The sequence below is a fragment of the Bubalus kerabau genome, chromosome 7 (assembly GCF_029407905.1).
Source record: "Bubalus kerabau isolate K-KA32 ecotype Philippines breed swamp buffalo chromosome 7, PCC_UOA_SB_1v2, whole genome shotgun sequence".
In the NCBI taxonomy this organism is placed as follows: domain Eukaryota; kingdom Metazoa; phylum Chordata; class Mammalia; order Artiodactyla; family Bovidae; genus Bubalus; species Bubalus kerabau.
The window spans coordinates 106,727,313-106,742,931 of record NC_073630.1 but is presented as its reverse complement, the minus strand read 5'-3'; the positions used below and the strand labels follow the sequence as shown (position 1 = coordinate 106,742,931).

At 39.7% G+C, this 15,619-nt stretch overlaps 1 protein-coding gene across 1 annotated transcript; it reads right to left on the bottom strand.

The window, feature by feature from the left end:
- Positions 1–2,401: 2,401 nt before the first annotated feature.
- Positions 2,402–14,437, bottom strand: DSPP (dentin sialophosphoprotein). The gene is made up of 7 exons (XM_055587518.1): positions 14,235–14,437; positions 13,084–13,269; positions 12,361–12,465; positions 8,788–8,863; positions 7,363–7,449; positions 5,808–6,806; positions 2,402–5,245 (listed from the first exon to the last, which is right to left on the bottom strand). The coding sequence occupies exons 4-7, from the start codon at positions 8,836–8,838 to the stop codon at positions 3,218–3,220; spliced, it is 3,165 nt and encodes a 1,054-aa protein (XP_055443493.1). The 5' UTR covers positions 8,839–8,863; positions 12,361–12,465; positions 13,084–13,269; positions 14,235–14,437; the 3' UTR covers positions 2,402–3,217.
- Positions 14,438–15,619: the final 1,182 nt, after the last annotated feature.

The window sequence follows — 15,619 nt, the reverse complement described above, 5'->3', positions numbered from 1 at the left end:
GCATATTTTAAGGGAAGAAGTTTGGAGTCATTTCCATGACTATAATATAGTAGAAATCTGAAATTTTACAGTATTATGAGTATATTTATAGCCAAATTTTTAAAGCCATCAGCATTATTACTTGCAATATTGATCTCTTAACTAAGAAAATCTTGCATAAAGGCAGGAGGAAAAAAAAACCCTACTGAAACTCTTTGTGTAAAATATGAATAGTAGTAGAAAATAAATTGTCAACTAATGACTGGTTGAAAATTAAAATTAAAGAAGCTGCATTCAAAACTTTGCCATATAGAATTTTACGTTTGAATTAGAACAAATGCAAAATAATTACCAAAGTGGAAAAAGAGGGAACTTACAAATCATCACTACTAAATCTTGAATAATACACTAAGGTTTATGGTTATGGTCGTTATATCTTCCAGAGTCCCAGACACGCCAATTTTATACCTCCTTTCCCCAAGTAATTATTCATAGCAGCCCTTTCACTTTCAAGGGTGTCCTAGTTTGGGTGATAAATTATATCAGCCTGTTAAACATCATACTCTAGTCTCACACATCTTTAAGATCCTCATGTTCTAGGGTTGGGACTTCATCTCAAAACTAAGAAGCGCCCTCATTCATGCAAATCACGCTCAGATTTTAGTTGAATGTACCAAAGAATATTCAGACTACCGCACAATTGACTCATTTCATATGCTAGCAAAGTGCTGCTCAAAATCCTTCAATCTAGGCTTCAACAGTGTATGAACCGAGAACTTCCAGATGTACAAGCTGGATTAACAAAAGCAGAGGAACCAGAGATCAAATTGCCAACAGCCGTTGGATCATAGAAAAAGCTAGGGAATTCTAGAAAAACATCTACTTCTGCTTCGTTGACTACACTAAAGCCTTTACTGTGTGGATCACAACAAACTGTGGAAAATTCTTAAAGAGATGGGAATACCAGATCACTTTTCCTGCCTCCTGAGAAATCTGTATGCAGGTCAAGAAGCAACAGTTAGAACCAGACATGGAACAACAGACTGGTTCCAAATCAGGAAAGGAGTATGTAAAGGCTGTATATTGTCACCCTGCTTATTTAACTTACATGCAGAGTACCTCATGCAAAAGGCCAGGCTAGATGAAGCACAAGCTGGAATCAAGATTGCTGCAAGAAATATCAGTAACCTCAGATATGCAGATGACACTACCCTTATGGCAGAAAGTGGGGAGGAGTTAAAGAGCCTTTTGACGAAAGTGAATGAGGAAAGTGAAAAAGCTGGCTTAAAACTCAACATTCAAAAAACAAAGATCATAGCATCCGGTTCCATCACTTCATGCCAAATAGATGGGGAAACAATGGAAACAGTGACAGACTTTATTTTCTTGGGCTCCAAAAATTATTGCAGATAGTGGCTGCGGCAATGAAGTCAAAAGATGCTTGTTCCTTGGAAGAAAAGCAATGACAATCCTGGACAGCATATTAAAAAATAGAGACATTACTTTGCCTATAAAAGTCCATATAGTCAATTCTATGGTTTTTCCAGTAGTCACGTATGGATGTGAGAGCTGGACAATAAAAAAGGCTGAGCACTGAAGAATTGATGCCTTCGAACTGTGGTGCTGGAGAAGACTCTTGAGAGTCCCTTGGATAGCTAGGAGATCTAACCAGTCCATCCTAAAGGAAATCAATCCTTAATATTCCATTGGAAGGATGGATGCTGAAGCTGAAACTCCAATACTTTGGCCACACATATGAAGAACTGACTCATTGGAAAAGACCCTGATGCTGGGAGATATTAAAGTCAGGAGGAGAAGGGGATGGCAGAGGATGAGATGGTTGGGTGGCATCACCCACTCAATGGACATGAGTTTGAGCAAACTCTGGGAGATGGTGAAGGACAGAGAAGCCTGGTGAGCTGCAGTCCATGGGGTCACAAAGAGTTGGACATGACTGAGCAACTGAACAACAACAAATGAGTCTCAGATTTTAACAAAGTGAGCAGTTTCCAGACCAACTGTTGGCCTTATTAAAGAGATTAATAGGGAGTCTTCAGGGTCTGATTTGGGATTTTTCGTCTACGGGGATTTAAAAGCAAATATGAACCAGGTTTGACTTGGTGAGATGGAGGAAAGTAAAAGTGAAAGTCGCTCAGTTGTGTCCCACTCTTTGCGACCCCATGTACTGTAACAGTCCATGGAATTCTCCAGGCCAGATTACTGGAGTGGGTAGCCATTCCCTTCTCCAGTGGATCTTCCCAACCCAGGGATCAAATCCCAGATCTCCTGCATTGCAGGTGGATTCTTTACCAGCTGATCCACTAGGCAAGCCCAAGATTGAGGAAGACAACTAAATCCTCTTAGCAGAGTTCTGAACAGAGTTCAAAAAGTGCACACCCTCCAAGAGCCCTTCATTCATGAATTTGTTTATTTATTAATAGTTGGAGAGTGGCAACTTGAGGCAAGGCATGTTCTAAGTATTGCCTCAGTTTCGTCAATAATTTTACGAACTTTATGCTACATTTCCAGCAGTGCTTTGCAGGAATGTGATCTTATATGTAAGATTTTGCTGTTTAAACGAGCTTCTAAATTCTTTTCTCTCTAGAACTCTTTAGAATTTCCATAATTTGTAGTTACTCTACGCACTAATTACAAAGATTATTCCCCTGGTTTGGGTAAATTAAATGGTTGCTGTGATTTTTTTTTTATGTTGCAATATATTTCTTCCTTAGAACAAGCAAATTAATCATAGCCAAGCTGGAGATCATGATGAGAGCATGTTTTACTCAGCAGCAAGCAGACCATCTACTTAGAATATAGATATAATTACTGCAAGATTAGGCCAATGCCACTGGTTATTTATAAGATGTGTTTGCGTGCTAATACATTTTCTAAAGCACTTGGCATATAAATTGAAGTTATTAGTATGTGATTACTTGAGGTTTCTGTGTAAAGGACATTTTAATTGTTCTTCTATGTTTGCATTTACACTTTTAACAAAATCTTTTCAAAATATATTTAACATGCATGTACACAGTTAGATTCTCTGTCTGAGGGTGTAGGGACCCGGTCCTGAATCCGACAACTTGACTCTTTCCTTGTGTCTGTAGGTGTATGGATCTTTACATAGGTCTTCTCTTTATTCCTCGCCTTTCTTTACTTTCCTGGAAATCTGTATTTCCTATCAATTACTCACCAGACTTTTCACAAAAGGCATCTTGTGGGGTTTTCTTTAGTTCTAATCGTCACTTGTTGAGTGATTACTGTCACTGCCTTCACTGTCACTGTCACTGTCACTGCTAGCTCCATTGTTGTTGCCATTACCAGACTTGCTCTTGCTGTCGCTGCTGTCACTGTCTGACTTACTGTCACTATCACTGCTATTGCTGCTGTCACTGCTATCACTACTGTCACTGCTGTCACTGTCGCTGCTGTCACTACTATCGCTACTGTCGCTGCTGTCACTGTCAGTGCTGTCACTGTCGCTGCTGTCACTGTCGCTGCTGTCACTGTCGCTGGTGTCGCTGTCAGATTTAGTGTCACTATCGCTGCTATTGCTGCTGTCACTATCGCTGCTGTCACTGCTATCGCTACTGTCACTGCTGTCACTGTCACTGCTGTCACTGTCACTGCTGTCGCTGCTGTCACTGTCAGATTTAGTGTCACTATTGCTGCTGTCACTGCTATTGCTACTGTCGCTGCTGTCGCTGCTGTCGCTGCTGTCACTGTCACTGCTGTCACTGCTGTCGCTGTCTGATTTACTGTCACTGTCGCTGCTGTCACTACTGTCTGACTTGCTGTCAGTACTGTCGCTACTGTCACTGCTGTTACTACTGTTACTGTCTGATTTACTGTCACTGTCGCTGCTATTGCTGTCACTGCTGTCACTACTGTCACTGCTGTCACTGCTATCGCTACTGTCGCTGCTGTCACTATCACTGCTGTCACTATCACTGCTGTCACTATCACTGCTGTCACTACTGTCACTGCTGTCACTGTCTGATTTACTGTCACTGTCACTGCTGTCACTACTGTCGCTGCTGTCACTATCACTGCTGTCACTGCTGTCACTGCTGTCACTACTGTCACTATCTGATTTACTGTCACTTTCACTGCTTTCACTACTATCGCTGCTATTGCTGCTGTCACTATCACTGCTGTTACTACTGTCACTGCTGTCACTACTGCCTGATTTGCTGTCACTACTGTCACTGCTGTCACTGCTATCACTGCTGTCACTATCTGATTTACTGTCACTTTCACTGCTGTCACTGTCGCTGCTGTCACTATCACTGCTGTCACTACTGTCTGATTTGCTATCACTGCTGTCACTACTGTCACTGCTGTCACTGTCACTGCTGTCATTACTGTCACTGTCACTGCTGTCGCTGCTGTTACTGTCTGACTTACTGTCACTATCACTGCTATTGCTGCTGTCACTGCTGTCACTGTCACTGCTGTCATTACTGTCGCTGCTGTCACTGTCTGACTTACTGTCACTGTCACTGCTATCACTACTGTCACTGTCTGATTTACTGTCACTGTCACTGCTGTCACTGTCACTACTGTCACTGCTGTCACTGCTGTCACTGTCTGACTTACTGTCACTGTCACTGCTGTCACTGTCACTACTGTCACTGCTGTCACTGCTATCACTACTGTCACTGTCTGACTTACTGTCACTGTCTGACTTGCTGTCACTGTCACTGCTGTCACTGTCACTGCTGTCACTGCTGTCACTGCCGTCTGATTTATCTTTGCTGTTGCCTGATTTGCCATTGTCATCACCTCCATTGTTATCACTGCCATCACTACCATTATCGTTAGCATCTGATGTGTTATCACTACCATCATCATCTCCTTTTGAGCCACTGTCATTGCCATTGTCATTTGATTCATCAGAGTTATAAGAAGCATCTCCTCGGCTACTGTGATTATTATCACCTTCAGAATTGGCATCATCACTGCCATTAGACTCATCACTGCTGTTGGGATCATCTCCTTGCATGGATTCATCGTCAAACTCGTAGCTGTCATACCCATCACTGTTACTGTCACTATGTGCTTGGCTGGGTCCAAGCTTGTTTCCAGATTCCAGTTTCTGGCCAGCTCCTTGTATAATGTCAATCTCTCCTTGCGTCTTGACATTTCCTTTGCCCACAATCATTCCATGTTGGCCTTTACTCTCTTTATCTTCGCTCACTTTCCCAGCTTCTTTAGTAACATTGTTTCTGTGGCCACTGCTGGGACTTTCCATTTCCATTCCCTATGGAAAGATGGAGAAAAGAATGATTAATTAGTGAATGTTATGCTGCAAAGTTGCATTGGTCTGAGGAAGACTGGGGAAATTGGCCAGAGAATAGGAGTTTGGATTCCAGTACCTCAGAAACACCTGTCTGTGAAAATGTGCTTTATTGTACTTGAAAGTACTCTAGTGTTTAGATTATAGACCATCCCATTCATGTTTTTATCCAGTAGGAACTTCTGTAAACAGTTACATGATGCATTAATTATTTAGCATAAGGCTTTTGAAGAACTGTAACCAAATCTTCAGAAATTTCAACTTTTTTAGATTGTTCCATAGCAATGTCTAGTAGGGACTCTAGCTTCCCCCATTAAATACTCCAGTGATTTAGGTGCAAAAATACATGACTGTTCATCATGATTTATTTTTGTGCTACCATCATGGGCAGAGCAGTCTGACAGGCTACAGTCTATGGGGTTGCAAAGAGTTGAACACGACTGAGTGACTGAGCACGCACACACCCATCATGAAAGGAAGGTGGGAGTTAAACTGCCGTTGAAAGAAACCAGCTTCACAAGCTAACCTTATCTTGGTTCTTCCCAATAGCAGTTGGCTCTGACTTTTCAGTGATTCTATTTTCCACAGCTTTGTTCTCTCTGTGACTGGGTTTTTGAGTGTCCTCTGTTTTCTGGCTACCGTTGTCTTCTGGAATACCTGCAGAATCTTCCTCACTCTTGGAGATGTTGTCTCCATCAATGACATGGGCATCTTCTTTGTCCCCAGGGCCATCATTTTCACTACTAACTGAATTTTGACCTAAGCTATTGTCCTCATCATCCTCTTCTCCATGAGATTGACCCTCCTGGCCCTTGCTGGTATCACTACCCTTCACTCCATTCCCTATTTCTTCATCTTCACCATCACCAGAGCCCTTGTCTTCATCTTCATCTGCTCCATTCCCACTAGGACTTCCTTCAAAATTATCCAAACCAACATCTTCTCCATTTCCAGCTCCACTCCCCACTGGCAATACCCCTACCTCCTCATTCCCATTTCTCTCATCTTCTCTCTGAGGTGTTGTTTCACTCGTGTCAGCCCCATCTCTACAGGAATTCCCATTGATTTCAGCCTCCTGACCTGTACTGTTACTGCTTCCAGCTACTTGATGTCCATCCTCTTGGACAACAGTGGCGTCCTCACTTGGACTTGTATTTCCAACGCCTGCATTTTGGGAACTGTTCTCAGCAATCCCATCCATATGGCTCCCATTTGCTGCTCCAGCGTCGTGGACGATGCTTACTTGTCCCCTGAGGCCGTTTGCAGTGAGGCTGTCTTCTTGTCCTTGGATCCCATCATGGTCGTATGTTTCTGGTTTTCCTGTGCCCCCCTTTAGATCCTCTGTATTTCCCTTTTCGTTTACTAACATGGAACCTGTTGAAGAACTTTTCCCTCCCAGCTCTGCCCACTCAGAACCATTTCTGTCTCCTTTGTAACCATCTTGGATATCCTGTTGCCTTCCTCGTTCATTTTCATGCATGAGGCCACCACTTTCTTTGGTGGTATCATTGGCATTTAATGCACCCTGAAAAAGAGAGACAATTCAAATTAAGTTGTGGATATCATCTTTTTTTTTAATTTAATTTAATTTTATTTTTTAACTTTACAATATTGTATTGGTTTTGCCATATATCAAAATGAATCTGCCACAGGTATACATGTGTTCCCCATCCTGAACCCCCCTCCCCCCTCCCTCCCCATACCATCCCTCTGGGTCATCCCAGTGCACCAGCCCCAAGCATCCAGTATCGTGCATCGAACCTGGACTGGTGACTCATTTCATATATGATATTATACATGTTTCAATGCCATTCTCCCAAATCATCCCACCCTCTCCCTCTCCCACAGAGTCCAAAAGACTGTTCTATACATCAGTGTCTCTTTTGCTGTCTCGTATACAGGGTTATTGTTACCATCTTTCTGAATTCCATATATATGCGTTAGTATACTGTATTGGTGTTTTCTTTCAAATTAAGTTGTGGATATCATCTTAAAGTAAAGCAAACTGAAAAGATGAGCATCGATTTTCTGGAAGTTAATGGAATCTAAAAGAGTTTAGAAATACATTTTACATCTTATACCTGTATTGGAACTTTTGATTTTGCTAGAAGATTTAAATTCACAGTTTTCTCAACAGCATGTCTCTCCAAAGGCTTGATTTGAGGCACCTACCAAAGTGAAAATACTGGAAATTGAAAATATTCTTAATTTGTGTACATGTGTGCACACGTGTGCACAGACACACTCACACACATAGTATCCCTAAATGAAGAAAAAAAGATATACACAAAGGCCAAAGTATGATCTAATTGGGTAGAAAAGAAAAATGACTTGTTACATGAATTCCATAGAATTTAAACTTGGCATATAGATATTTTTCATAATAATATTACCAAGTTTACCAAAGTTTTAACCAGATCACTTATCTCAACACTAGAAAGTGAATAGTCTTTTATTAAAGATGAGGAGACAGCCTGTAAATATGTTATCACACTTACATAATTTAAAAAATAAAAAAGAAAGAAGATTCCTTAAAAAAATAAACAAGCAACAAGAATATATTGTGTAGCACAGGGAACTACAGTCATTATCTTGTAATAACTTTTAATAAGGTATGATCTGTAAAAATACTGAATCACTATGCTGCATACCTGAAACTAATATAATACTGTAAATAAACAATACATAAATAAATTTAAATTTAAATGACATTGAAAAAAAAGTGAGGAGACAGACCTTTGGTGTTTCTGTATGACAAGTTTCTTGCAGCAGCACCAGATCCACCCTAAGAATAATCCTGGCCAAAACCCCTAAGAGAATAGTAGGTCTGACCAAAACCAGGGCGGAAACAAAGGCAAGTCTATGCTACTTCTGTGCCCTCAGGAGCACAACAGAAACAGTTAAGCAAATTCTCAACTACAGAAATATCATGAGGAAAGCATATCAAAATGGTAACTGTAGCAGCTGGCTAATAAAATTACAAATGACTTAATTTCCCTAATTTATCTTTGCTGGTGTTTATCTTTCAAATTTAACTTTCTAAGTGAAACATTAGTTTTCCCTTTGCTGAAAAAAATGTGATTTTTTTTTCCTATTTTTCTTTCTTGAAACCTTCTTAAACAAGGCTTCATTGATAATTAGAATGAAATTCATAGGGCATGAGCAAAGATGGACAGGCTCCACAACTTCTAAGCATTAAATGTAAATTAATCTGAATGAGTTTTAAAAGTAACAATCCTTCCAACAAGACAGGAGTTTCCATTAGAAGACTGGGAGCATGAGTCGGAGTATGTATTTAGTTTTGTTGAGACCCCAAACAGATCCTATGAAGTCTTTCATGCAAATCTAAAAGTTTAGGCTCAGCTGATCTGCAAGATCTCAAGAAAAAAATACACACACACATATATATGTGTGTGTGTGTGTGTGTGTGTGTGTATACACATATATGTGTGTGTGTTAAGAGAGATAGTAAAGTAAGAAGGTTTTTTTGAGGAAGGCATACTTACTGGAATGGCCCATGCTACTGCCCAAATGCAAAAATATACAATGATCTTCATTTTCTATAGGAGTATTGATCAGTGGCTGTTATTGAAGAAAAAAGAACAGTAAAAAATTACTTATAAAGCAAAGATGATAACCATATAATGTATTATTTTGGTCTCTAAGCGTGTGCCTCTTTTCCTAGGTAAGGAGTATGAACACAACACGAGAAGAAGCTGCCAAGACTCAGGGTTCCAGTACACACCTGAGTACACACATGTTGTCTGTGGTCAGTACACACCAGGAGTGGGGTCACAGACACGTGAGGGCATTATCCCGCTCAGCGTGATGATGAGCTGCCTAACCCTGTGCTTTTCCCGTGAAGGCGTACAGCCAGACAGTTACAAAAGCCATAACTATAACTTTCTCCTTCTGCTTTTCCTGCTGGCAATAACATCTCTTCTGAATAGTTTTCATCAAGGATCAACTAATTCTGCTAAGAGTATGCTTATAGATGAAGGATTTATGATTCCCACCCCTAATCCACATGTGTCTGGGCTACGCTAGACTGCACAGAAAAGAAATTGCCAGCACAAAGACGAAAGGATATGGAGTTTGGATCTAGAGACCTAGGTTGCAATTCTATCTTTGTTACTTGATGTGAGAGCTTGAAGAATGTAAGTAGGTTTCTTAAGCATTTGATTCCTTGGTCTAGGATAATAATAGCTGCACTGCAGGATTATCCCAGTTATCTTAGCAGAAGATTTGTCTCTGAGAAGCTTTCTCTGGCTCCATGTCAAAGCACATTTGGTGGGATTTCCCTGATGGTCCAGAGTTTAAGACTCTCCCTTCCAATGAGGAGGCACAGGTTCGATACCTGATTGGGGAACTAGGGCCCTGAATGCCACAGGGTACAGCCAAATTTTTTTTTTTTTAAAAAAGATTATTTGGTGTCTCTCTCCTCCTTATACCTGGAAGAAGCTTTTAATACTGCACTGGGGGCACTCCGCCATTTTCACTGTTTTCGAGTAGGCTGGCAGCTACTTATATGCTCCTCTGCCCTACTGAGAGCTCCTGAGGTCCAGGAGACTGTCTTGGTGATCACAATATTCTAAAACATAGCATAGCAAAAGCCATTTTGTGAACACTGTGGATAAATAAACACTTACTACTGTAAGCAGTGTGTAGCATCATTCCAGCTATTTAACCATCTCTTAATAAATGATAGCAATTATTATGTGGGACTTCTGAAAACTCAATCCTTCACTCCTGTTAGAATTCACCTTCAGAATCAGTCTAGTATACATTTTGTGTACATTGAGATAGATACTGAGTTCATGAGAATCAAAATTGTAATTAGCTATTTACTACAAACTATATTTCTTGACATAATGATGCTAGTCCTATAGAAAGGAAGGACGAATTTTACTTCTACTTCATGCACTCGCACTGGATTTTGAGATTATAATACTATAGATCATACGCTAGCCTAGACCGAATTTAATGTTGATAGGGGAAGCATAATAAAGCCTCCATGAATATCAACTGTCTTAGAAGAATTGGCACTTTTCACAGAGGAGAAAATCCAGTTTCAGAGTTACTGAGGAGGTGGGGGAAATGTGCCTACTCTTAGAGCTGTTCAGCAGAAAGCCAAAAGTAGCTAAACTTCCTTAAAAAATGCTAGAGATTAAAAATGAGGCTGATGAGACCTGAGGACACCATAATGCAGAGCTCTGGGGCATGGATGTGAAAGGGCAGCAGTTTAGTAAGCAGAGGCTATAAGGTCCTCTGCAGTCCCAAACATAGTTATTACATAGACCTTACAGAAGACCAGTCTACACTATGGTTTGGAGGACACATGATCTCCTGGAAAGGAACTTATAGTGAAGGCCAGAGTTACTTGTATCCCATTTCTAAACTGCAGTCCATCAACCTGACCACTTTAGTTCTCTTTCAGATCTACTCTAGAACAATTGCTCTATGCACAGCGCGCCTTGTCACTGTATCCACAGGTAAGTAAAAGGCATGAAAGACACTATAGAAATGGCCTCAGTTTTATCAGCCTGAAAGCGGAGGCTCTGGGATTGTGTGAACCCCCTTCAGATGATTTCATGTATTCTCACCAATAAAGTGAGATTTTACTTAGTTAACTTGAACAAGTTAATAAAACCTTGAAAAGCAAGTTTAACTGAAGCCCTGTTTCAAAGTCCAAGTGTTAGTCGCTTGGTCGTGTCCGACTCTTTGCAACTGTAGCCCACCAGGCTCCTCTGTTCATGGAATTCTCTAGGCAAGAATATTGGAGTGGGTAGCCATTTCCTTCTCCAAGAGATCTTCTTGAACCAGGGTTCAAACCTACATCTCCTGCATCTCAGGCAGATTCTTTACCGCTGAGTCACCTGGTAGATATTTATATCTGAGTCGTCTAATGTTTATCAAAACTACTCAAAGCAGATAATTACCAAGTTTCTACCTCAGTTTGCCATTTTTTAAGTAACGTGTCGTTTATTTCCCAAAACTATCATTATATCGTGAAACAGAAAAAGTGTGTACAGAAGTAGACTCTCCAGATATCCTAAGTAGAAGTATTTTAAGCTAGTTTTAAAACCCTACTGTCAATTAGCAAAATAATAATAATAATTTTTAGGCCAAAGTTTGATTTTTCAGGGACCAAAAAATTAAATGTAGATTGAGATTTATTCATTCATTCAAAAACTGTTTGAAGGCCTAATGTGGGCCAGATACTGAGCCCTGGGACCAGATATGAACCCTGGCCTCATGGAAATTATCACTGACTGGATTAGCCAAACTTTGGAATAAATGTAATTTAGTGCATTAAATCACTTGCCAATGCAGGAGACCCAGGAAACGTGGTTCGATCCCTGGGTCGGGAAGATCCCCTGGAGAAGGAAATGGCAACCCACTCCAGTATTCTTGCCTGGAGAATCCCATGGACAGAGGACGCTGGTGGGCTACAGTCCACAGAGTTGCAAAGAGTCAGACACAACTGAGCCCGCGCACACACACGCAATGTGTTAAATCAAATTCCCAAATCCATGTTTATTTCTTAACAGAGTTAACATTTAAATGTTACTATTTGAAGGAGATTGTTTCTTTCTTTTTCCCTTAAATCCCATCACACTTTATATTGCAATGATGAGGCTTAAAAAAGGGCTTTAACTAGATTCAAGGTCTTTAAAGATGGTTTTTTTGTGGATAAAAATAACAGCAATGGATATTTGATGAATTACGTATGAAATATTCAAATCATTCATTCTGATATTAAGATGTTAAATATAAAATGTGTGCTTCATCTTAATATACTTTTTATGACTGTTAGCAACTGATATTTTAACATACTGGCTATGAAAAAAAGTCTTATTCTTCAGTGATACAATATTTTGCGAGGTGGAATTAGCAACCCTTACCACATAATGTTCTATTATCTTGTAAAACATAGTCTGGATTCAACAAGTCAAAGGGAACAAAAAATCTAATCATAAGGGTTATTCATTTTTTAAAATCAAATTGGCTTCTCTGAAACTGGAATTTCTTTCTAAAGGCATCAGTTGGTTCCAAGTAAAGAAGATGTTCCAGCTTACCTTAAAAGACTTCAAAGGGACTCTGAAAATCCAGAATTTCTTATCTTTCTCTTTGAGGACTGAGAGTGGTACACTGTCCTGGACTTTTGCATGACAATTTTGTTCCTGCCGAAATTTAAAGTCAGTTTGATAATTATCTCAACCAATCACTGTTTGAATCCTTGATACAGGGTTATAAAGTGTCACCATGTCTATGAGGCACATAATAACTTCCCCCACTTCCTTCACCTGCAGATATGTATTTGCTCACAGCACCATTCGATTCCAAAAGAACTAGACTTACTTTCACTTAATTAAATAGCTCCTGGAAGGCTGTTCTGCATCTTAAATATAGACCATCAGTGTAACATATCTGAAAAGAGCCACTTAAACTCTGTCACCCTGACATTTCTTGTCTTCCAAAGGTTGGCAATCTAAGAAAACTCTAGGTTTCTTTAGTAAATATACTGCCTATTTAAGACCCCTATCATTCCTGAGGTAGGTATTAACGTTTCTGTGCTATAATTCAAGAAACTGTCCACATGCAACAGCCTTGATGTTGCCTAAGGGGCCTTTAACAACCTATAAATAGTAACTCCCAAGAAATCTTTCTGACCTAAATAAACTGTAATGTGAGGTGTTTTAAAATGTATCAACTTAGTATTCAAACTAAATTTTAAAAATAAATATTCAAAATACTAAAACTTATGGTAAGGTAGATAGATAGATTGCAGAAGTACATACCTACAGTGGATCTAGCTCTCCATCATCTCTCAGTTCTTTGTACTAGTTGTGCAGGGCAACATAGAAAGCTGGACCTTAATTCTAGCAGAAGTTTTGCACTTGAACTCGCCATTCTCTTGAACCCCAAACGTATGGTGTAAAGAAGGTGAATCCCTAGACCAGTTCTCCAATCTGTGCATCGAAAACCTGGACAGTTTATGTCTCTCTGTGTACTTGTTCAAAATATTCCAGTTCTTTGTGAACCAAGTAAGTTAATACTACCCAACAGTGAAAACTCCACAATTTAGATATAGAACGATAATAGGGAAAGCGGTAAAGTTGAAATGGAGTGGAGGGAATGGAAAGGGGATTTGCCTTGAAGCTGTGTTTTCATAGCAAGTACTTTGTCCTTATTTAAACAGCATGTTTGTATGAGTGGCTTAAAGGGCCTAACCAAATTTTAAGGAGCCTTAAGTCACTCCTGGGAGCAACATGACACCCTCACTCACACACAGATATCAGTCGAGGTTAGGGAATTGAACCTGCCTTCTTTTACTTTTTAATTTGAATTAACGTGAGTGTTCTGATCTTTTGTTATTAATAACCTTCCTAGATTGCAGCTGAGGATTGTAGCATCACACCCTCAGCCTTTTTTCTAGATCATTCTCTCCTGATAGTGAATCTCTTAATTTTAACATTTTTTGCCATTTGGATAGGCAGACACCTTTCAATACCATCAGGTCCTGGTTCTTTTCCCTTTACCACATCTTCTCTCAACGTATTTCTCTCACATATTATAAGCAGCAAGAAGAAGCCAGGTAGCATCTTCCAAACTTGGCTCAAAAATCTTGTATGTCCAAGTTCGTTTTTTACAAGTTCTGCTTTCCACACCACAGAAGGACACAATTCTGCTAAGTTTTCCACCAGAAGGATGATTAGAATCCTCTTCCTCCAAATCCCAGTAATGTCTTTCTCACTTTATCCTGAGATCTTACCAGCAGCATCTTTAACATCAATATTTCTACTATCATTTCCATTTCACCAGCCTTTACCCACTTCCTGATTCCAATTCCACTCCCACATTTTAAGAATTTCTTGTGGCGGCATCCCACTTTCATGTGCCAGAATCTGTATTCATCTTCTCTTGCTGCCTAACAAGCTGCCAAGTATACCTTTGCTTTTAGAAGGCTCATTTGGCTCACTCAGTTCAGTTCAGTTCAGTTCAGTCGCTCAGTCTTGTCCGACTCTTTGCGACCCCATGAATCGCAGCACGCCAGGCCTCCATGTCCATCACCAACTCCCGGAGTTCACCCAGACTCATGTCCATCGAGTCAGTGATGCCATCCAGCCATCTCATCCTCTGTCATTCCCTTCTCCTCCTGCTTCCAGTCCCTCCCAGCATCAGAATCTCATCAAAATAACCTCTTTATCTCAAAATCGACTGATTAGTAAACTTGATTACATCTGCCAAATCGTTTTTGCCATATAACAAGACATAATCATGGAAATGGTAATTCATCATATTTATAAGTTCTTCCCACAAAGAAGAGAGGATTATACAAAGGTGAGGATCATTGCAGGTCACCTTTAATTTTTCCCTACCACACATTTTAAGCTACAGTGAAAGGAAATACATCAATAGCTTCATGTGGGCTGGGGTGGGGGTATGCAGAGAGAAGGGATTTTAAAAGGCAAAAGATTTATATGATCTGAAGAGAAACCAGAGTATCAGAGAAGGCATTTTAAAGGGGTCATGAGGAAATTTGATAGATACTTTTGATTGTCTTAATTGTGGTGATTGTTTCATGGGTTTGTACATATGTCAAAACATCAAATTATACACTTGCAATACATATATTTTATTCTGTCAATTATACCTCGGTGAAGCTCTTAGGGGAAAAAAAAATTAACCCATTTCAAATTCTGTGAGTTGGGAAGTTAAAGTCATGGTTTTAATAAGCCTCCCCAAAGGAGAACATAAACTTTAATTTATTATGGAAACCAAATAACTAAAATTTAAGATCTGGGCTTGGAAATCTACATCAAGTTAGTAACTAAAAAAGCTATCTATAAACCCTCAGTTAGGATTGTTATTCTGTTCTTTTTTTTTTTAGAATTTTTAAAATTAATTTATTTTTTATTAAAAAATTTTTTTTATTTCTAAATTTTATTTATTTTTTTAACTTTACAATATTGTATTGGTTTTGCCATATATTGAATCCACCACAGGTATACATGTGTTCCCCATCCTGAACCCTCCTCTCTCCTCCCTCCCCATACCATCCCTCTGGGTCATCCCATTGCACCAGCCCCAAGCATCCAGTATCAAACCTGGACTGGGGACTCGTTTCATATATGATATTATACATATTTCAATGCCATTCTCCCATATCATCCCACCCTCTCCCTCTCCCACAGAGTCCAAAAGACTGTTCTATACATCAGTGTCTCTTTTGCTGTCTCATATACAGGGTTATTGTTACCATCTTTCTAAATTCCATATATATGCGTTAGTATACTGTATTGGTGTTTTTCTTTCTGGCTTACTTCACTCTGT

Coding starts and splice junctions, on each gene's coding strand:
- DSPP (XM_055587518.1), bottom strand. CDS start 8,838: ATGAAGATCATTGTATATTTTTGCATTTGGGCAGTAGCATGGGCCATT. Junction 7,450..8,787: donor CAGTAGCATGGGCCATTCCA/GTAAGTATGCCT, acceptor TCACTTTGGTAG/GTGCCTCAAATCAAGCCTTT. Junction 5,246..5,807: donor TTGGGAAGAACCAAGATAAG/GTTAGCTTGTGA, acceptor ATCTTTCCATAG/GGAATGGAAATGGAAAGTCC.